Below are 24,683 nucleotides of genomic sequence, written 5' to 3' on the forward strand. Positions count from 1 at the left end.
GGAGTCTTGTCAATGATATATAGGAATTTTGCTAGCAGGGAAAGGGAGGTGATTATCCCATTGTACAAGGCAATGGTCAGGCCACACCTAGAGTACTGTGTACAGGTCTGGAGGCCTTATTTGAGAAAGGATGTGTATAAGGCCTTGAATGGTTTCAGCAAGCTGAATTCTGATAGGATTCTTTCTCTTGCTCAGATTAAGAACCTGAGGGGGCATAGATTCAAATTGAAGAAAGACAGTTGTAAAATAGATGTGCAGAAGTTTCCCTTTAGCCAGCGGGTGGTTGATTGGTGGAACAGACGTCCATCTTTTTTTGTTGAAGTTGATAGCCCAAATAAATTTAAGGCTGAGCTGGACAGTCATTTGGAATGAATGGAGGGGTGAAGTGGGAGGTTTTTTTTTTTTTTTTATTGGCTGATGCTGCATAAGCTTGCTTTCTTGGATCTTATGCCACTACTAATGCTAACTCTATAACTATACATCCACTCCCTGACTTACGTAAAGGTTGCATTCCGCGGAACTCTACATAAGTTGAATTTTAATTAACTTGGAATTTCCCTAAATGCTTATGCAGCACTCACAACTATGTGCACTGAATTTGATTGAATCAAAAAAGAGATATTCAACAAACATATAAATAGAATTATTTATTCGATTTTTTTATCTCATGTGCAGGAATAATCACAAAAGTGTTCAAAATTTCAAAATTATAAAATTACAAAAAGAGAGAGGAAATAGGCACGTCAGCCAGTTTTACCTTTCGAGCATCGTTGCCAGAATTAACTCTCCAGCTGATAAACATGCTGCTGTGGAAGTTGAGGGCTGTGGAGATTTAGAAGGGGGTTTTTTACCAACATATCACAAAATTTCTCCACAGCTGCAGAATCGGTACTGGCGACTTCACCTTTAATGTTTTGGAAACCAGCGCAATGTTTGAACATATTACACCACCCATTGCTTTCCACGAACTTGGCTTGGGGTTTGTCATACTTGTCCTTAATATCTTCATAAATACTTCTTGCTTTTGCTTGAATGGCTATTGGACTCAGGAGTACTTACCATATTATTAATAGCATTAGGGAAAGTCCTCAGCCTTTTTCATGTCGAGGTCACAATTGCAATATATCAGAGGTTGAGATCCAAATCTTTTTTAAGTCCAACTTTTCATTTCTTATTTTTTTTTATTTTTATAGATTTAATTTTAATTTATAGTGGATGATTTGAAGTTTACAATTATTTTTACTTTTTTTTTGGCTGTTCCTGTATAAACTTCCTTACATCATTTTGCTCACATTAATCATAATACATTAGGGTTACACCTCATTTTGAACCACCTTTTATTGTCCTAATTTGTATAGTGCTCTAGAAAAAAATATTAACTCAAACAATAAAATATTAGGTATCATAAACGATTTATGCTGAACAAATCAGATGACTTCTTGAATGTGTCAATTATGAGTGTCTCATCCTATCTGCGAAATTTGGGATTCACGTAGCAGCACCTAAATATTCATATTCAAAACAATTGCCCAATCTTGTTGCTATTCTCACAAATGCCTAAAAATATACTGTGTATATTTTAAGGCATTTTTACTGTTTTTATATATTATCACTCTAAAATGCCAATAAAAAGTAAAAAAAAAAAATTTGTCCATTGTATCCACCCTGAGTCACATCATATTTTTTGATTACCAGTGCCTTTAGCAAGATACTGATCACCCCACTCGCAAATCACAAATGTATATATGTCATCACATATGCATTTGCGATTTCACGGAATTTTTCCACCTTTGGCTTAATTTTAACTTTTATTTTTTTATTTATTTAACTTTTATGCCAAACATCTTTTCTATAAACAGTTCTCTAACAGGAAAGTGTTTAATCATAGTGGCACATTTCTTCTTTCAATAATTCTTTGTTAGAAATATTAATAATACTGAAATAGAAATATTAATAATACTGAAATGCAACCATGTTTAAAATATCCAACTTTAAAGATCACAAATTGTACCATGTTTTTTTATACAAGATGTTTTTAAAGTTACCAAACCCATATACGGTTGTATATATCTCCAGTTAAAGTTGTTGGAACAACAAATAATTTGGTTGATGGAGACCTGTTGTATAAAGTCACAACGTATTATAAAGATGCTGGAAGCACCTGCTGTTCTGTGCTCAACACGCTCAAGAAATTTCAGGTTGACCAGTGAAATTGATGAAAAGAGACAGAGGCTGTTCAGCAAAGTGATATGTAAATTCTACAAATCCTCATTGATATTGTGAACCAAGAATTCATGGAGACCAGAGAAACTATATTAGTAAAAAGATGTAGGTATCTGGGTGGCATTGCATTTTATGGAAGAGTTGCAGCACACAAGGTGAATATCAGAGCAGGCAACATGCAGTACCAACTTCCTGGTATGCATTCCATTGTAATATGAGGAAAGACTTTGAAACCAGTGCTGCAGAGTTTGGAAAATAGATCCTTTAGAGGAGATTAGATCGAGATATATGAGGCTCTGAGAAATGAAAGTAAAATGAATGAGGGTGTAATCTTCACTGTTATAAATGATTCCAGAACTAGGATCCATACATCAAATTACAGTGGGAGAAGTTTAGACTGGAATCCAGGAAGTTTTATTTTATCCAGTGAGTTGTTTATTGCAATAAGTTGCCTGCATGGGTTGTTGAAGCTGACCATTTAGGACAATTCAAAGCTCAGCTGGATAGATAGATACCCATGTAGAAGGATGGAGTCAAATAGGTGATTAATTAATTTAAAAATTTTTTTTTTTTTTTGGCCAGTGCAGAGAAATCTCAGCCTTTCCTAACAAAACATCTGATGGTTTTATGATCTGATTAATGTGTTTTGGATCTTGTGGATGCTTGGAGAATGTTAATTATCAGAGTATGTCATCCCAACTGTGAAATTGGGATGACACACTCATAGGTTTTCCTGAAACAATGAATACTCTGATATTTTAATATTCTAGACTATCCTGCTCTTCCTACACCATGGTAACAGTAAAAGGAAGGCCCTTTTCTGTTTCAGCATGACAGTGCACTATGTCATACTGCTCAGCTTTAGTGATTTGATTTGAACATGGGAGTGCAAAAGTTTGTTGGTCTGCTTGGAGCTTTGATCTTAATCTCATTATTTTCAGGTTAAGATCAAAGTTAAAAGAGAAAATATACTAACAATTAACCTTTGAGATGAACTGGAACACCAGCAATCAGTAGCTGGCCAGAATTGTGCATTGTACTGAGAGGAGTAAAAGGTGATTTCGAGTCTACTGATGAGGACACAGTACAGTAGTGTGTAATTCTTTGAAACATGTAGGTTGCTCATTACTTTTGGCAATATAGTGTATATCAGGGGGACTAAGGTCTGGTGAACTGTGGTCAGAGTCTCTTAGGGCTGCTGGATCATTGGTCATACTTTATTTACAGACACAGTCAACCCCCCCCAATGATATCTTAAAATGTGTAAGTTTCATAGACCAACTAGATGAAGTAGAATGCTGAAAATGGGTGTTTTTAATGAGGCAACACAACTGCGCACACACACACACACACACACACACACACACACACACACACACACACACACACACACACACACACACACACACAAAATCTGTGGCGGCACTACAGACAGTGAAATCTGTGTCCAGAAATTGCATGACCTCTTAAGATATGCTGGTTGCCAAAGGTCAGTCACCAGCGTATGCATTTGTGACTAATTCACATTCAATCAAAGAAATTTATGACACCATCTTTGAGTTAATTTCTGACATTATCCAGGACATGCTTTGCCACATTGCAAAAAACATGCACCATTAAATTCAACCATTGTGTGCTAATCTACCCTAGCACACAATTGCAGACACTTCCAGCATCTTTTATAATGCATTTGTTCTTATACAACAGGTTTTATCTCAAATAGTTATGTTATTTCTACAAGTGTAGCTGAAGATACAGCATTTTTAAGGGTTTGTTGAGTTTAGAAATATCTCATGCTGTAGATGTCTGAGTAATTCTTTGAGAAATTAAACTTCGGAATTTTCTTTCAGATCATTTATGTTATTTGTGAGCGCCTTCTACAACTTGCCAATGGTATGTCAACTTCTCCAGGAATGCCTGTTACATATGATTTAAAAAATACTAACAGTTTTTGTAACTACTTTCTCTCTGCTACTTATGGGCAAGAAAGCCAGTGGCGACCAACCTCAAGTATTACTGTGCAGTTTGATGCTGAAAGTCCTGCATCAGAAAGAGGTACAACATCTTTGAACACCAGTCGAGACTATGAATCACCACTACCGCCTATACCAGGCCCACCTAGTAGAGGAGCTGCATATTACTTAGGTACATGTGAATCTCGTGTAGATCATAGTATGTCAGATTCCCCATATACACCAGATCTTCACCACCATTACCATCCACACTCATCAAATTCCAGTCATGTTCACTATCATGCTTTGGATGGACGAAGTTCAGGTAGTTTAACAGCTGAAAGGGGAATTGGTGAGGATAGATGTATTGAGGATGAATATATTGATGAATATAATGATGAGGACTTCGAAGCTAGTGATAACAGTATAGACTCAGTACTAATGGCAAGTTCATCACGGGACTATTTAGTTGGCAATACATGCTACCAAGAATTAGCACTCCAAATGGAACAAAGTCCGATTCCTGGCACAAGTTCTGAATGTGATGAAAGTATACTAAGAGATGGTATAACTGCAAGTCATATAGCCCATGCCCTTTTTGCTAACCATACATTAAAGCGAAATGAATATCAGTCACTTTTAAAGCAGTACCAGGTAAGAGTAATTCTTTTATATGATTAATAAACATATATGCAGAGTAATTATAAAGGAATTCTTAATGTGGAGAACACATAAACTCACATAAATTATGCTTAACTAATTACTTTAATAAAATTTACAGGTTCACCAAGGTTCTTGAAATTAATTAATCCAAATGTAATAGTCAAAATTTTAGAGCTCCTTGAGCTCTATTTTCAAGGTAACAAGGTTAAGAAAAGAATGAAAAATTTACTGAAATTAAACTATCTTGAAGTATAGGTTAACACATTCTGCACTTTAAAACTACAAAAAAAATAATTTTAAATTGGCTAGTTACAAAGTTAAAAAGGATTATGAAGAATGAAAACTGGTATAAAGATTTATTAATCATGGACTAATTTTCAAAATTAGGGACTTGCCAAAATTTGGGGTCTGAGTGAGTGAAGATATCATCATCAGCCATTTCTGGACTGGGTGGACTGGCCTATCCAGCAACTTCCAGTTTATTTTGTTTTGTGCAATGGCCATCCATTGCATAAACATATTGTTGTCTTCCAGGTTTTCTTTTAGCTCCTCTTAGGTAACATTCTGGTATTTTCTTAGTCCATCTGTCATCGTGTCTTCGAGCTGTGCATTCTGCCCAAGAACATTTCAATTCTTTAGTTTTGATAAGAATGTTCTTTATTTGTGTTTGCTGCCTAATCCACGTGTTTCTCTTTTTATCTAATGGTCTGATTCCTAATATAATTCGTTCCATTCTTCGCTGTGTAGTTTTCAGCTTCTCTTCCATTCTTTTGGTGAGTGCCCAAGTTTCACTTGAATAAATCGTGGTAGGGATTATACATTGGTTCATTATTTTATGTTTCATACAAATTGGGTATTGTGATAAGGTCAGATATGAAGTTCTCCGAACATTGTAGACTGGTTGCAAGGAGGGCCCATGGTGTTCTATAGATGATTTATCGAACAATTGCTAGTAGAAATAAAGACATCATAATCCCATTATATAAAGCTATTGTTAGACCACACTTGGAATACTGTATTCAAGTATGGAGACCACACCTAAAGAAAGACATTGTTCTTCTTGAAAGAGTCCAAATATGGATATATTGCTCCTCAGTATGTGACTGAGTATAATTATATCCCTTTCTTTGGCATACTTTTCATCATTACTTTTGTTTTTGCCATATTCATCTTTAGTCTGAAATCCTTACTAACTCTGCATAACTGATTAAGATTTTCTTCTAATTCTTTGGAATCATGGCTTATGACCACAATGTCATCTGCAAATCATAAATGGTTTAGGTACTCTCCATTCACAGTGACTCCTTTCTGTGACCAGTCCAGTCTATTGATAGCTTCTTCAAGGGCAGCAGTAAACAGCTTCGGAGATATTGTGTCTCCTTGTCAAACTCCTTTCTCAGTTTTAAATTTGTTACTCTCTTTGTCTAGTCTAATAAAGGAGGTAGCGTTCTCATATATTTTCTTCAAAATCATAATGTATGGGGTGTCTATGCCTTGTCTTTCCAGTGCCCGAAACATTGCCTTACGCTATGTGAAGTCAAATGCCTTTTCATAATCCACAAATGACAGGTGTAATAGTGTTTTATATTCATTTGCTTTCGTCATTGGCTGCAATATTACATGAAGGTGATCCATAGTTGAGAACCTGTTTAAAGCCGGCTTGCTCTTTTGGTTGATTCTCATCAAGTATTCTTTCTAATCTGTTAGTAATGACCCTTGTGAACAACTTGTAGATTATTACTATTATTAGCCATACGGTGCAAGGAAACCTGAGGCTTATGCTGCACCAGGCAAAAAAAAAAAAAAATTCTGAATTACCCTGAGAGAGAGAGAAGGGAATCACAAGAAAGAGAAGAATGATGATATCCAGTTTAGAACCCTGGGTGTGCCAGATATGGGATAACAAGCTAATTGGTTTATAATTTCCAATTTCTGATTTATCTCCTTTCTTATACAGCAAAACTATGATTACATTATTTCACTCCTTAAGCATCATGCCTTTCCTAATGTATTTTGTGAAGAGTCTTGGCAGTTTCTATGTTGTCTCTTCCTCCCAATTTTAACAACTCAACAGTAACTTCATCTTCACCTGGGGCTTTCTCATTCTTGATTTTCTTCAATGCTTCATCAGGAAGGATATTGGGTATGTCGTATGTGTCTAATTTGTTATCTATCTTCCCCACTGCTTGCATCATTTCCTCGCTTCTTATATAATTCTTTATAGTAGTTTTCTGCTATTTGAATTATGCCTTCTCTGCTATTTATAAATACGCCATTGCTATTCTTCAGTTTCAGTATCATCTGTCTTTCTGTATTACTGCTCATGACTGCTGATTTAAGTCCTTTGTTTTCCCTTAATGCTTGTTCTACGTTTCCTGTATTAAATCTTCTGATGTCCTCTCTTAGTCTGTTTCTAATGGCTTTGCATAACTCAGTATACTCAATTTTATCCTTGTCAGTGTTTATCTTGCTCTTCATTTGTCATCTTCATTTCATCATGGCAAGTGTTTCTTGACTAATTTTTTCTTCTTTGCATTTCTTTTTACCTATAGGTTTCTTGGGCTTTATCACTTTCAGAAAGTTGTAGTATTTCTCGTTGATATCTTGGTCCTGAAGTCTGCAGAAATTCAAACTTGTTCTTAAGTTCCAGTAAATACTGCTTTTTCTCCTCTTCTGTTATCTCAGAGACCTTCCTATTATTTACTTGAGTTAGTTTTTTCCTTTCTTTTCTTTTCTTACATGTATATCAAGTGTGCATCTTACCATTCTGTGATCACTTCCAACATTACCTTGTTCAGGTTGGTAACATCATTCATCTTGATTAGACCGGGGTTCGAGCCCGTCACCACCAAATACGGAGGATGCGGAAAGGTCAGGGAATGACCACCGCAACGGAGCAATATGGCCTTAGTTGCTAATGCTCCTAAAAAAAAAAAAAAAAAAAAAAAAAACATCATTCACGATATATCTTCTGTTAGTGAGGATGATGTTGATTTCATTAGCTGTTAAATCATTTGGGCTCTTCCATGTCCACTTTCTGTTCACCCTTTTCTTGAAAAAAGTGTTCATTATTGACATTCCTCAAGGTTCTGAAAATTCCAGAAGTCTTTCACGTGTTTCATTTTTTTCACCAATTCCAAAATTTCCTAGAGTTTCCCTTTCTGCACTGTTTTTTCTCTTTCCAACCTTAGCATTGAAGTCCCCCATAATAATGGTGTAGTGAGTTTTCTCTTCATCTAGAAGTCTCTCAATTTTTCAATTTCAGTGTGCATTTCTTGAACCTTTTCATCATGGCTCGATGTTGGTGCATATATCATTATAACCTTTAGTTTGTACCTCTTAGAAATCCTGAGTAGTGCTCTTGAAGCCCTCGGTGATGTACTTTTGAATTCCAAAGTGAAGATATAGGATACTGATACTGATACTCTGCAACTGAATATGAGTAACTGTGGGGGGGGGATGATCTTGGTAAATGGAAAAGAATAGTTTGAGAGTAAGACATTACAAGTGAATAAAAAAGCAAACAATGTAATGATTAATGGTAATGGTATTTCAAATGAACAGAGGTATTTTGTAATGGTATTTTGAATGAACAGAGGTATTTTGTAATGGTATTTCGAACGAACAGAGGGGTGAAGTGGAAGTGGTTTTTTTTTTTTTTTTTGGCTGATGCTGCATAAGCTTGCTTTCTTGCATCAAATGCCTCTACTAATGCTAATGCTAATGATCAGAGCAAGGAAATAGAATCAATGAATATTCATATGACAGTCTAGTGATGAGAGTATGGAATTAGGAAATCCATTTTTATAGCAGTTATTTTTAACATTCATTTCTGTATGCATTTTGAGTATCATTTTGAGCATTCATTTCTGTGACATTTTGCGCTTTCATTTATGTAACATTTTGACTATTCATTTTTGTAAAATTTTGACTTCATTTTTGTAACATTTTGAGAATTATTTTGAGTATCCTTTCACACTATCATTTCTGTAGCATTTTGAACATCATTTCAAGCAATCATTTCTTATATTATTTCTGCATTATTTTGAGCATCATTTCAAGCATCACTGTAGCCAACAAAACTAAATGTTAACTATATAATGAAAGCATCCTTGAATTAAGAGCAAGTTCCTGAAAATTGGAGATGTGTAATGTCTAATGTTCCCAGAGGTGGTTCAAAGAGTGATATTAGTAATTACAGACTTGTCAGTTTGACAAGTCTGTAATCCAAGTTTTATAATAACAATTAATTCAAACAAAATATTCATTTATTTACGCTCTGTCAATATGAGCGCCTCCAAGCAGTCAATATGACATCACGTTTTGATTCCTAGTACTAGCTCTATACTACACAAATACTACCTGTACTACACAAATTCACCTATGATTTTGTGTAGCACAAATAATAAGTGTGTTATTAAATATACCCAACAGAAATAACTTCCCAATTTGTGAATATATGGGTCTAGTAGTGATTGTAGTGTGCCACAAAATTTTAGCATCTTTAAAAGTGTGCTGCAGCAATGATAAAGTTGAGAAACACTGGTCTTGATGGTTCTGCTTTACTTAAACCGACTCCATTATTTTCCTTGGGACAAAAGTTGAGCTGACAGGTCTGTAAATTACTCATGTTGCCCTTTGATTCCCCTTTGTCAGTTAGAGATGCATTGCGCATCTGCAGCCCACAGGGTCGTCCTCCCCTGAATCCGAAGATGCTCTATAATTATGGCTAAGAGTTTACTTACCTCCTTTGCTGTTGCCGATAATATAACTGGATAGATCACATCCACCACAGGTACTTTTTTTTATGTTTAGCTTCAACAGTTTCTCTTCGACTTCCTTTCAGTTATCACAGAATCATTTAACTTGTCAAATGATTCCATCAAATTCTGTTAGTTTGATAAACTTCTGGCATCCTCATTCTTAAAGAATTCCTCATTCGTGAATGTAGGTGCAAAATACCTGTTCAGTCTGTCAGCAACCTGATCAGATCATCAACGGTTAAAACATCCATATCAAGTGGACCAGTGTTCATCTCCTTCTTTCTAGGAAGGGAGTGAATCAATGCAAAAACTTCTTAACATAAGTGGAAGTCTTTGCTGTTTTTCTTTTCATCCTTTGCCAAATACTTCTCATACTGCCTTAGCCTGCCTAACCTCCTTTATGACTTGATTGACTAAGGTCTTCTGTATCATGTTTTTTTTTTTTTTTTTTTTATGTGAACCCCAAACGCGAGAGGTATTAGAACCTATAGTACTTAGTACCATGCTTGGGTTGGAGGTTGAGAAGACGAAAGAAGATATTTGTTGACATTGGACTTGAACTTCTGTAGATTATAATTTTCAGGAAATACCTATGAAGGAAGGTTGTTCCAGAAAACGGCAGTTGAATGAATAAATGAGGAAGATGAAAAGTTGGTTCTGTGGGTTTGAAGTTGGACAGTAAATGGATGTTGGCTGGTGGCAGCATTTGTTCGGACTGTTTTGAAAGAGAGAGCGGGAATTATAGAAGCCAGTTCAGAAGAACAGTGCCCATGGAAGTATCTGTAGAAGAGGCAGCAGAAACAGTACGTCTATGAGAAAGCGAGTGGAGAGACTCTGTTAGAGATGAATCATTAATTAACCTAACTGCCCTCTTCTGAATGGAATCAAGAAGCCTGAGAGAGGTTTTGGGGGCACCACTCCAGATGTGGGAACAATATTCCATGGCAGGGCGGATTTGCAATTTATACAGAGTGAGCAGCTGTTTGGAAGAAAAGTAACACCGAGAGCGAAAAAAAAAACAAGTTTTTTTAGATGCAGAGGAAGCAATATTTGTAATGTGCTTGTGCCAAGAGAGATTAGAAGTCAGGGTAATCCCCAAAAGAGATATATCATTTTGTCTAGAAATTGGAGTGTCACTAAAGATAAGCATAGGAGCAGAAGAATCCTTTTTGCGAGATATAAGACAAGACTGAGTTTTAGAAGGGTTGAAATCAACTAAGTTGTCTTTGCCCCACTGGAGAATTACCTGAAGATTGGCATTTAAGGAATTGATAGCAAATTTTTGAAAAATTGAAGCTGATTGAGCAGGACAAGGTTTCTCAAAATGGAAAGTTGAATGCAATGTGCTATCATCAGCAAAACTATGGATAGGATTTCCATTCAATGGAAGAAGGTCATTAATATACAAGAGGAAAAGAGGGGGGGGAAGAACTGAACCTTGGGGGACACCGGCATTAGTGGTGAAGTTAGAAGACAGAGAGCCATCTACCATCACCCTCAGTGAGCGATCAGAGAGAAAACTGGATAACCAATTACTAAAAACAGTTGGCAAACCATAAGATGGAAGCTTGTTTAGAAGACCTTTATGCCAAACACGATCGAAGGCCTTTGAGATGTCAAGAGTAACTACTTGTGTTTCACCAAACCTTTCCATTGAATTAGTCCATAAAGGGGTAACATAAGCCAGAATATCACCAGTGGATCGACACTGACGGAATCCATACTGGCGATCGTTGATCAGACGGAAGGTTTCAAGGTAGTTTAAGAGTTGGCGGTTAATTGATTTCTCCATTACTTTCGAAAGAGTAGAAGTAATTGGATGGGAGGGATTTGTCACCCTTTTTAGGAACTGGCTGGATATGAGCAAATTTCCAAGCAGAAGGAAAAACACCTTTGGAATAAGAAAGTGAAAAACGGCAGCAAAGAATAGGAGTAAGTTCAGGAGCACAGGTTTTGAGAACAAGTGGAGAAATACCATCAGGACCTGGAGCTTTCTTAGCATCAAGATTCATCAAAATCCTTCTGATATCCTTTTGACGGAAGACCACAGGAGGCATTGAATGGAGCGTGTTGGGAATGGTGGGAGGTGTTTTACCAAGATCATTAATACATGAGCTGGAAGAAAAATGGAATGCTAGCAGGTCAGCTTTATCCTTGGCTGAAGTGACAACAGAACCGTCGGATTTGGACAGAGGTGGGAGCAGAGATGGGCAAAAGTTGCCGCCAATAGCTTTGGTAAGAGGCCAGAATGCTCGGCTACAATTAGGGCAAGAAGCAAGTATTCTACTCTTAGCCTGTTCAAACTCTAGTTTGGACTGATTAATAACTGCTTTACAATTGATGCGAGCGTTGGTGTAGGCAGAAAATGAAACTGAAGAATTAGAAACAAGCCAATTGCGATATGCAAGATTCTTCTCTTGAACAGCTTAGCACTTTTATTGGAAAACCATGGTTTAGATAAAGGACGAGATTTTAAATTGGAGTGTGGGATAAAGGATTCCATTCCTGCAAGAATAATTTCACTGATATGATCTGAGCAAACATTGACATCAGAAGTTTTGAAACAGTAATCCGACCAAGGAAAAGAAGTCTCGCATGTCATCCCATTTTGCATTCTTGTAATGCCAAACAACACGAGGTTGGGAATAGCCATGAGATAAAGGTTCCATTGGAGAAGAGACAATCGCCAAGTTGTGATCTGAAGTGCCTAAAGGACCTCTCACTTCGACCATGTGCTTAGAAGGGTCGCTTGTGAGAAAAAGATCAAGCGTGTTGGCTGTATGATTAGGATTGTCCGGTATTATTGTAGGTAAATGAACAATCTGTGCTAGGTCATTAGTAATTGCAAAAGCCTCATCATCTCAACTTGCTGGGTCGGTGTGACTAGAAAATGGACGCCAGCTGGAGTTGTGAACATTAAAATCACCAAGGAAAATTACCTCACTGTTAGGAAAGTTGGACTGGAGAAAGTCAAGTTGCAAAGAGAGGAAGTCAAAGAGCTCCAAGTGATTAGTGGAGTTGGGAGAACAGTAGAGACAACAGATGAATTTGACACAATGAGGTAGAGAGATTTTAAGCCTGAAGAGATCAAAGAGAGGAGATTCCAAATTGCCAAGTCTCTGACAGGGAATATCAGAACAGACATATGCACAAGTACCACCTCTGAGGAGAAAGGAATCATACAGCGAATAATTTGGGCATCTGAGATGAGCAGTACTTGGATCAACCGATAGCTGAGATTCTGTCAGAAAAAGTACATGGGGTTTGGCAGACTGCAAGTGGAAATGGACATCGTTGAGATTAGAGTTGAGACCACGTATATTTGTGAAATGAATTAGGAAGTGCTTGGGAGGTTTAGATCTTTTCGCAGATAAGCTTGCTCTATTAGTTTTACAATTCATGGTGTATTCAATAGTAAGAAAAAGTGGGTGGAACATGCTGTATGAAGTAATTAAATTTTTGGATATGGCATACACATGGTAAGAATATACCCAGATCCTTGACATAACGTGGCCTCGACAATGCTCCACGCATACACACTACTCGGACTCCCTCCAGTCACTATCTGGCAGAGTAGAGGTAGCAAGATTATACACTAGCTGATCCAGAAGCCTCCTAGAGAGTTACCAATAGGTTCGGTCCGGTGTACTAACCAGCGGCCGGCCTGCGAACACTGTTTTAGAGCTGTACCCTCGAAATGTAAGGAATATTGGATCTCGCCACGACGTTCATCATAACCTCAAAAGTCATCAATCATACTGCATGATGGAAGAGATAGGGAAGGGTTGACTGGAACTTAGCTCTAGAGACTAAACATGGGTTCCACCACTTGAAGTGGTTTAGTCTCTAGAGCTAAGTTCCTATGCATCTCGATCTGCTGGGTTGGTGTGACTAGAAAACGGAAGCCAGCTGGAGTTGTGAACATTAAAATCACCAAGAAAAATTACCTCACTGTTAGGAAAGTTGGACTGGAGAAAGTCAAGTTGCAAAGAGAGGAAGTCAAAGAGCTCCAAGTGATTAGTGGAGGTGGGAGAACGGTAGAGACACTAGATGAATTTGACACAATGAGGTAGAGAGATTTTAAGCCAGAGGAGATCAAAGAGAGGAGATTCCAAATTGCCAAGTCTCTGACAGGGAATATCAGAACGGACATATGCACAAGTACCACCTTTGAGGCAGTGATACAGAAGACCTTAGTCTCCTGTATCACATGATAATTTTATGCATCCTATACATTTTTTCTCTACTCCATATCTCATTAGTTTATCTGAATCCATTTAGGTCTAAACCTTGAACAGTATTTTCTCTTTTTTTTACGGCAAGCCTCATAGCTTTTACGATTACTTCCTGAATGCTTGCTTCCAATGAAATTTAGAATTTGCTATTTGTAACATCATCGGCCGGTCCCACTGTATAGAATTTAAAAACTATCTAAGACTACTGTAGCCACCTTTATGAAAGCAAAAGCTCTTCCCTTTACTCATGATGGTAGTTACATATTTAAGTAAATCCCACATTGATATATTGTCATCCCTGCCCACTATTTGTTCTTTTAACTGCAGATCCTTAATGCATGAAGAACGGTGCCTCCGTAGCCAGGTGGACAGGAGCGGCAGTGCGTAGCACACCTTGATTAGACCGGGGTTCAAGCCCGTGACCACCAAATACGGAGGATGCAGAAAGGTCAGGAAATGACCTTTCCTGATATCTCTGGGGCAATATGGCCTTAGTTGCTAATGCTCCTAAAAACCAAATAACAAACAAACAGCATGAAGAATCACTGTGTACAAATAATCAGATCACAGGTATTGCTTTCTCCTGTTGCCTTTCTAACATACTGCTGTAGAAAACAGTCATCCAGTAAATCCAAAAAAGTCTTGCTAGTGTGCAAGTGACCAACCCACAAGTTCCAGTCAGTATCTGTAAGTTAAAATCCCCCATAATAAGACATTATAATTTATTGGCCTACCCTATTTCTCTGTATAGTTGTTCCTTATACTCATCTAAATTAAATCTATAGATCTAAACCTTGAACGGTATCTCTTTGTTGGTATAAAAAGTCTGGTGGCTGCTGTGATTATTTACCTGAAGGCTTCCTATTTATAGTTTGCAACTGGTGATGTCATCAGTAGAAAAGAATTGTATAGCTGTCTAAGGTAATTGTAATCACCTATTTGAAAATAAAGTTCTTTTGTCCTTGATAGTACAATAGTTACATCTTTAAGTAAATCTCTCATCACTGCACTATGATCCCCCTGGTTCCTTATCTTTAGATTTTTAATGTTGGAAGAATCATTGCTGATGATCATCGGTCATCCAAAAAATTTAGGAAAGTTCTTCTGTGTTAGTAAAAAACCTAATAGGTTAATATATAGAAACTTGAAATCTCTCATAAATTACATTCTGAGGTTTGTCTGTATTATTGTTTATTATTATGGTCATCACAGTCATTTGTCCTGTAACATATTCCTACACTTATTTTTGTTTTACCAGTGCTTATATATTGCCACCCATGTCAACTGGGTGGTCAGTGTATGCTGGATTCACTGCCTTAGATTCTATGTACTTTTTAATCAAGTGCATTGTGTGTGCATTTCTGTGTGCATTGTACTCACTATATTCCAATTCTTCATCCCCTGTGTTTGAGTGGCACCAGGGTTCTGATACTCCTATAATGTCCACATTTGATGATTTAACCAATATTTCAAATTCATTAAAATTTATTTACTCCACACCTAGTATTGATGTATGAATAGGTAATGTGCACCTGTTTTGCTTGTAAGTAACCATAGCTCATATAGTTGCTTCTCCTGTGAGAACCTCCAACAGGTCTTGTAATTCCTCACACTTTACTTATTCCAATTGAAGCAAAGATAAACTTCACCTCTGCTTGTAGCTGCAGCTGCCTTTATACTTTTAGTCTGTTCCCTCTCATCAAATGAGCAGTTTTCCGACCCGCCTACCATTGCTTTAATATCTTCAGAAAATATTCTTGTGCCTGTTCTATTTAAGTGCAGTTCCATCCCTATAAAAATAGTATCTCCTATTAACAAGTACAGACCTTAGTGAGAAAAAAAAATCTGCTGCATGAGCTTTGCACACTCTCTCCTGGTCTGAATTGGTTGATATGGCTGTCATCACAAACCAACCACCTATCATGTCTTAGCCAGATTCCAGACATTTTCACTTTAATCAGCTCTTGGCTTTCTCTCAACATTGCACTGTACTTGTTAAGTAAATCCTCATATCTGTTCTTAATATTATCATTAATGCTAAAATGTACAAAAGTATCACCCTTTGTAGCCTTAAAAGATAATAATGGTTCTACTCCACGATCATTTACTTTTGTTGCAGGCTGATACACCCTGATCCTTTTCTACCAATCTTTTTTTCTCACAATATATTCCATTTCCCCTGATAGTACAGTCACTGAGAGTAACTACTTCTATGGAGCCAGTGTTTTCTAGCATTCAGTGTAAGGCAAGCTTCAAGGTGGGCAGCCCAATATTTGATGGAGCCCTCATTTTATTTGCTTTGAGTGTTGACCTGAATATCTCGGTGCTTGATGGATATTTCATTTTCATTTCTTGGAAGCATCAACCCTGTTCTTCAAACTCTCATATTTGCCTATCAGAATGCTGAGTTACTCCTAATATCTCCCCTCTTTTGCATTGAAGGATCACACAGAATCATCTCTCTCTGTAATGTGCACTGTATTCTGCAAACATGCAGAATATAGTGCACATTATAAAATTTTGATTAGCATTAGTGTAGGCACATGATGCAAGAAAGCATCATCATGATTCATAGAGGAAAGAACTGCTCTTGGAAATTCTCCACCTGAATTAAAGCATATTCACTGCTTTGAGCTCTCTGGTTTTACTATTCTAGTCTGAGGCATAGTTTTAGCTTAAACTTAAATTAAAAATGCTACATTAAACTAAGATATGAAAGTACAGTAATAAGGGAATAGATAGTTTTAGGAATATTTGTAAATACTTAATACTATTGTCTTTTCATTATCTACATACCACCCAACTCATAAAACAATCCAAGAGGCATCTGACTGGATCTCACCAATGAAAATTGTCTGCAGAGATTTCAAACTTCCCCTCCTCCACATATGGGCCACATTATAGCTAAGTGTAGCTGGTCTCATGGTTGCCAATAATGGCCCCACAAGGGTCGCTAACCAACTAGACCTCATACCAGCATCTGTACCCTATATGTCTCATGATCTCAACAAGTATTTTCAATTAAAACAGCAACTCCATTAGCATTAAAAACAATCTGGTGAAATTAATGACTGAATATCCTTTTCAAGAGCCTGGACAGTTTTTAATCAGCAGAAATCCCAGGTAGTCAAGAGCTACTTTGATCACTTACTAGCAATTGGAAGAATACAGAATATCCTACAACTCTTTGCAGTACATAGAGCAGACCCTCATCTTGACTTTGTGAGTTTATACAGATAACTCAAAGTTTGAGTCATCTGTGGGATCAGCCGCTGCCCTCTTACACAGCATGGTATCCAACCAAACCACCAGAAAGTAGCATATTCATGACTGAGTTTCATGTGATATAGCTAAGCTTGGATCACATTAAAATATAACAATAGTATATATCAGTGTATGATATATACTATTTCCTTAACTGCATTGCATGCTTTGTTATCCATGCAGTATAGTTTTTGTCCATCTGCTGAACCCAGTGCTTTTCTGAGTTCAGTAGATGCTACAATCTTTTTGGGAATTGAAATTTGACATTTGCTTCTGATGGATTCCAAGCCACATTGGGATCAGGTGGTAGTGATCTGATTGATGCTACAGCCAAATCAGCCACTCTTCTGGATACAAATTACCTGTCAGCTCTCTATACAGACTGCAAGCAAATAATATGCACTAAATTGTATTCCCAATGGCAAGATTCTTGGCTTGGGCAGACTTCAAACATATTAAAACATGGTAAGCTGTGGAAGTTCATTCATCACAAGATTCAGAGAGAGGAAATTGTTCTTTCTTGGCTTCGTATAGAATATAGTCATCTAGCACATTATTTTCTAGTGAGGACAAATGACCTTCCTATATGTAAGTATTGCATACCATTATATGTGTACCATTCTGATAGTTTTCCACAGTTTGAGTGTCCTCATTTCATTAATGTACATTTATATTTTACTATTTTTAGCCTTCTGAGAACCATACACTCAGTCATATTTAATATGACAGAGATAATATATGTGACCTTTTTAAATTTCTATATCAGTTAATTTATATAATTATATTTAAATTAGACATTTTAATTTTTATAACTTTTCTCCTGGATTCTAAGTCACATTGGAATAAGGGGCAATGACCTGACTGCCAAATCAGCCACTCCACTGGATAATTTTTTTTACTATAATTTCATTTGTTATTTTAATTGTACTGCATTCTGACTTGGTAACCTATTTATAGTTTACCAAGAATGGTGGCCCCGGGTGCCAAGCGTTCCGTGACCAAGTGATTTTTGTGCGTTCCAAAAAGCGTTATATCCAAAGAGCCTTTGAACAAATTATATTTCGTTCCAACTACCGTTTTCTTTATTTATAAATTACTGCAGCACTTTCGCACTACAAGAAGTAGGCAAAGGCCCAGAAAGGGAAACCACCTTTCTGTTTCTATTTCTAACAGTACTAACCAAATAACTCAGCCGCTTGGTCACCTAGTGGCACTGCTCCTGCCTCCCCGTGGCAGGGCCGGAAACCTGGGAGGTAAAGCAAACCCCCAGGGCCAAAAGGAGCAAAACATGGAATATGACAACTTCCCCCCGATTAAGACTGCAAATCTGAATAATACGGATTTGCATCAACCTGATATCGACTCTACCAATCCAAAGAGATTGAAAACGGATACTCCTCGAATTGAACATCCGAGTTTTCTGATTCTCCATTCACTGACAAACCAGCCCTTAGGCAATCTATCGCCATTTCTAATTCAAAAATGTCTTGAGAATGTAGCTAGTTCCCTGAAAATGGTGAGGCAACTAAAATCTGGCGGCCTGCTTGTAGAGACCACAAGCTCTAAACACTCTGAGTCTCTACTTAGACTCAATTCATTTGGTGGAATTCAAGTCAAGCCACACTAAATACATCCAAAGTCAAGGAACACATGCCACACTAAATACATCCAAAGGCGTAATTTCAGAATGGGACCTAATGAATGTTTCAGAGGAGGAAATTGTTCAGGAATTGCAGGAACAGAAAGTCACACAGGCCAAAAGAATCATGATGAAAAAAGATGGCGAGCTAACTCCAACTCGGAGCATCATACTAACATTCAGCTCACCAAACCTACCTTCATCAGTGAAAGCAGGGTATTTGCATTGTCGCATACGGCCATACATTCCAAACCCAATAAGATGTTATAAGTGTCAGAAATTTGGACACTCACAAACAGTCTGTCGAGGTGACCCAGTATGCCCAAACTGTGGATCGAAAGAGCATACCCAAACTGATTGTAATGCCCAGTCTTCTCTATGTTCCAGCTGTAAAGGCAACCATCCAGCCTTCTCCAAAAATTGTGATCAGTGGAAATACGAGAAAAAAATCCAGAAATATAAAATAGAAAACAAAGTCTCGTTCCCAGAAGCACGAAAGCAACTGCAAATACAGATGCCTAGACGTACATATGCCGAAGCCTCTAAAAAATTTCATTCAGTATCCATCCAAACTGACACATCAATTCCACCAAACATCTCTATTGCTGAATGGGCTCGATCCTTGCTCTCTTCTGCACCACAATCATCAAAGCAACATATATCAAGCAGGGCTAACAACACGCCAATCACCATACCACCTGCTGTCCATGCAGCCCCTGTAATATCCGTTCAAACAGAGAAACCAGATCCCGTTAGCAAACAGCCAGTTGACTCCGTCCTTATGGATACCAATGAAATCCCCAGTCAGGAAGAAACAGAAACCATTCTGGAGATCCATCCGGAAGATGAAATAGACAAGAGACCAGTTTTCTCAAAAAGAGATAAAATTAAAATTGACCGCGGTAAACAGACTTTTAAAAAATAGACAGACTCAGCTCCCTCATCCAAATCTAAACAATGAATAATATAGTCCAGTGGAATTGCAGAGGCTTGCGTAGCAATATTGATGACATCCAGGAAATAATTAAACATCATAATCCAATTGGCATCTGTTTACAGGAGACATATTTAACTCCTAAGGTATCTCTCTCGATCAAAAATTATTCTCTTTTCAGAGAAGATAGACCAGTTACAAATAAAGCTCACGGTGGGGTTGCTATTCTCATAGATTCACGAGTCCCTTGCAGACGTATTCCTTTGCAAACCTCTATTGAAGCGGTTGCTGCACGAATAGCAATTGGAGTCACTATAACACTTGTTTCTATCTATCTACCGCCCACTCAGCCTTGCACTATTCATGAACTTGAAGATCTAATACTGCAGTTGCCAACCCCTTTCTGTTTATTGGGCGACTTCAATGGACACCATCCATTGTGGGGCTCTCCCAATGCAGATGGACGGGGACAACTTATTGAAATGCTCATTGGCAGGCAGAATTTATCCATCCTAAATACTGGTTCACCAACTTACATCCATCTCCAAACAGGAACTGTGTCCTCAATAGATCTATCTATATGCTCTCCAATCCTTTTTCCTTGCATTGAGTGGACAGCTTTGGATGATCCACTGAACAGTGATCGCTATCCACTAATCTGTAAAATTCAAACTTCACACTCTGGGACTTCAGAAAACTGCATGAAATGGAAATTTTCCAAGGCTGATTGGGCAAAATATACTTATCATGTATCCTTTGATAATCAGATAATTGAATCTTGTCCAATTGACATAGTCACTAGCCATATCACTAAACAAATCCTAGCAGCTGCGTCTATTGCCATTCCACAGTCACAGTCAAGCTCCCGTAGATCCATAAATTATTGGTGGAATGAGGACTGTAGGAGTGCCAAAAAAGAAAAAAACCGAGCCTGGAATATATTTCGCAAACATCCTACTACCAATAATCTTATAAATTATAAAAAACTCAGAGCCAAGGTTCGCCATATCAGGAAAAAAGCAAAAAGAGACTCCTGGATCTGATTTGCAAATTCAATTAATAAAAATACAGATTCTAGAATAATATGGAGAAAAATAAAACAATTAAATGGCAAATTTCCTCCTCCATCCTCCCCAATTTTCAACTGGAATGGACAGGAGCTGTGTACTCCTGCAGAAATTGCAAAAGCTTTAGGCTCTGTATTCTCACAGCTGTCTGCATCGACCGCATACGACCAGTCATTTCAGAAGATTAAAGCTTCAGCTGAAAAATCTCGATTGAACTTCAAAACCAAATCGTGTCTATCATATAATCGGCCCCTTACTATGATTGAACTTCAAGAAGCTATACATACCTCAAAGAACAGTGCTGCTGGTCCAGATGGAGTGTATTATACAATGCTTAAACACTTAGATAACAAAGTATTATCCTTGCTGTTAACTTTCTACAATCGTATTTTCACCGAACATTCATTCCCCACATGCTGGCATCACTCCTATGTACTGGCAATTCCCAAACCAGGGAAAGATCACTCTGTCCCTCACCACTATAGACCTATTTCTCTTACCAGCTGCTTGGGTAAAACCCTGGAAAAAATGATACACCGCCGACTGACCTGGTATCTTGACTCCAAACAGTTAATATCTGATAGCCAATTTGGCTTCAGGAAAAATCGATCATCCCTGGATCTCATGGTCAAAGCTGAAACAAACATCAGGAATGCGTTTATCCGAAACGAGCATGTCGTTATGGTATGCCTTGACATAGAGAAGGCCTTTGACACCACTTGGCGTTTTGGCATCTTGAAAGATCTACATTCCCTTGACCTCAGAGGCCACTTACCATATTTCATACAAAACTTCCTTCAGAATAGAACTTTTCAAGTCCACTATCGGCAAGTCCTCTCGCAAATCTATATACAACAGGAAGGAGTCCCACAAGGCTCAGTTCTGAGTTCTACCTTATTTGCAATAAGAATAAATAATATAACCAAATGCATACCCGTCCCTGTAAACACATATCTCTATGCCGATGATCTGACTGTTTCCTGCAGTTCACAGAATATGAACTTCATCGAAAGGCAACTACAAACCTCTCTTAACAATATTGAATTATGGATGACACAGAATGGATACCGACTATCACATCAGAAATCCAGTGTCATTCATTTTTGTAACAAACGAAAGATGCATCCTGAACCAGAGCTTCACTTAACGAATCATCCTATATTAGTCATGAAAAGTATTTGTCTCCTGGGCCTCATTTTTGATAGTAAGCTTAATTTCTTAGAACATATCAAATATCTGCGGACTACTTGCCAGAAAAAAATGAATATACTCAAGAGTTCTTTCTTCGACAACATGGGGTGCAGACTCTAATTAGGTCTCGTCTTGATTATGGTGCCCCAGTTTATGACTCTGCCAGGGAAAGCGTACTTACACGCCTTGCACCTATTCAACATTCTGCCCTCAGGATTGCTACAGGAGCTTTTAGGACATCGCCAGTACAAAGCCTTTATATTGAAGCCAATGAAGTTCCACTCTGTCTCAGAAGAAAGGTGTTACTTCTGAATTATGCAGCTAAAATTCGAAGCATGCCTACCCATCCAATTTGGCCTATACTTAGTGACCCACAGTTTAAAATTTTTTATAGAAATAAACCCAGTGCTGTTCAGCCTACTGGTATCAGATTACAAGCACTATCAGAAACTTGGAATGTCCATCTCGAAAAAGTCCTCCAAGATCCAACCTGTCCAGTCGCCCCATGGGCCTATACTATACCATCCTGCGACAATTACTTCCTAAACTGGGGGAAGCATTCCCTGGCAAATATCAATATACAACAACTCCATACTGCTCACACAGAGAATTATCCTCTTTTTACAAAAATATATACCGATGGATCAAAGTCTGATAGCGCAGTAGGTGCTGCAGCAGTTTTCCCTTTTAACACCATCTCTCTATCACTTCCCACAGAATGCAGCAGTTATACAGATGAGTTATTTTCCATCAAGCTTGCCCTACAAAATATTCTCCATCTGTCCATCAAAAAGAGTATAATATATACGGACTCGCAGAGTGCACTTATAACCCTACAAAACACCTCCTCACCAAAGAATCCTTTAATAAAAACTATAAGAGATATGTTGATACACACTCAGGAACGCCAGCTTGTAGTTATCTTTTGCTGGATCCCAGGCCACACTGGGATACCTGGAAATGAATGTGCAGATTATGCAGCCAAACATCCTTCTAATTCAGATTCATCATGTGCTCTCGTTCCATATGCTGACTACAAATCTAATATACAAAGAATATGTAAGGAACAATGGACACTTATATGGCAAAATAAACCAGATAATAAGCTCTTTCAAATAAAACCAGATCCACAATTATGGGCCTCTAGCTTCCGGGAAAACAGAAAGGAAGAAGTAATCCTAGCCAGAGCAAGAATTGGTCACAGTCACATTACCCACCTATTCCTCCTCACAGGCAATGATCCTCCTCAGTGTACACACTGCAATTCTCAACTCACAATGAAGCACATTCTTGTTGAATGCACCTTATACTCGCATGCCCGGCAACTCTCATTCAGTTTTCTTCCTAATCTTAAAGAATCTTTGAACCTCTGTCATATCATAGGTAATAATGCCAATCTCACAGAATTTTTCTCATTTATCAAATGGATAAACTTATATGATCAGTTCTGACTGTTTGCAAAACAGCCATCATGAGTATCGTCCACATCGCTGATCGGCGCAATATGGCCTGAGCAGCCCTTGCGCCAAAAATAACAATAACAACAACAACAACAACCAAGAATGGGCATTTTTACTTGCTGCATTGTGGCCAGAAGTTGCCAATGCATATATTTTAAATCAAAATTATATGATAAAATTAGTTTAATTATAGGAAAAAATTAATAGTTTAATTATAGGAAAAAATTAATAGTTTAATTATCTATATAAAAAAGAAGTCTCAAAAGAAAACAGGTCTGTCTCAAAGACCATGCCTAGGCATGTCAGTCTTAAATTAAGCTGCATATACCACAGCGATGACTCATTACCTGATAGCATTTAGTAGCGTTATGACATCACACAATGTTGACAGTTCAGCCGTTGTTAATTGTGGGGTTTAATTTTAGAATTCTACATGTCTCAAGGCAGCAATTCAATTTTTTCAAAAGTTTCTTCAGCTGTTAGCAACATTGCTAATAATGGCAGTAATAGAAAAGAGAAAGATCGTATCAGAAAGGTTGAGAAGAAAAGAAAAGATATTGAAGCGTATGAAGCAGCACTTAAAAATCCTGATATAGAAGAAAAAGCAATTATAATAAGTTAAAGGCTTCACAATTAAGAAAGGAAAGATACGAAAAGAGCAAAAAAAATGAATCGCAAATTATTGATAGTTCTACCGAAACTCCAATCATTGATAAAAAAGAAAAAAAATCATAAAAAATGATAAAGTGATAAAAGACAAATGATAAAATAGATTCCTGAAAATATTTGCAGTTCAGGAAATTTAATACATGATGTTTTTGGAAGTACAGTAGGGTTCCGATTATTCGAGCTAATGTGGACTAAGAACAGCTCGGATACGGCCAGACTCAGTTAACACGGAAATTTTCGTATATTGACCTTGTGACGATGTTCCCCTCTCCTCTAGGATCTCCCTCATTCCTGCCATTAAGGAAGTACATGTACATACATATGTACTCTTAAATTATAGGTGAAAACCTCATACCTTTTTAGTAGGACTGTTAATCTCTCAACATTCAATCGTGAATGATTATAATATGAACTAACCCCCTGTGCATAGTCATAAATAAATCAAATTAAAATAGTATTAATTAAAATAATCATGCCTTTCAACTCTTATATCACGTCAAGGGAACTGGAAAGAATTACAGAAAGATAGCAGCCACCAACCTTCGAAAAACCAACCAACATCACAAGCCACCATGAGAATTGAAAAACAATTGTCACAAAAATCTAAAAACAACAAAACAAAT

The 24,683-nt window shown here is 37.5% G+C and overlaps 1 protein-coding gene across 1 annotated transcript in view; it reads left to right on the forward strand.

Annotated features, from left to right (window-relative positions):
- Nucleotides 1–24,683, forward strand: part of LOC150078572 (protein tyrosine phosphatase domain-containing protein 1-like) — a 274,976-nt gene that overhangs the window by 206,474 nt on the left and 43,819 nt on the right. Inside the window, exon 14 of the mRNA XM_090384615.1 lies at nucleotides 4,074–4,829. Coding sequence (XP_090240741.1) covers nucleotides 4,074–4,829 — 756 coding nt within the window. The remainder of the gene's footprint in view (nucleotides 1–4,073; nucleotides 4,830–24,683) is intronic.

Source organism: Mastigoproctus giganteus, chromosome 11 (assembly GCF_048544385.1).
Source record: "Mastigoproctus giganteus isolate SK-2022 chromosome 11, ASM4854438v1, whole genome shotgun sequence".
Taxonomy (NCBI): domain Eukaryota; kingdom Metazoa; phylum Arthropoda; class Arachnida; order Uropygi; family Thelyphonidae; genus Mastigoproctus; species Mastigoproctus giganteus.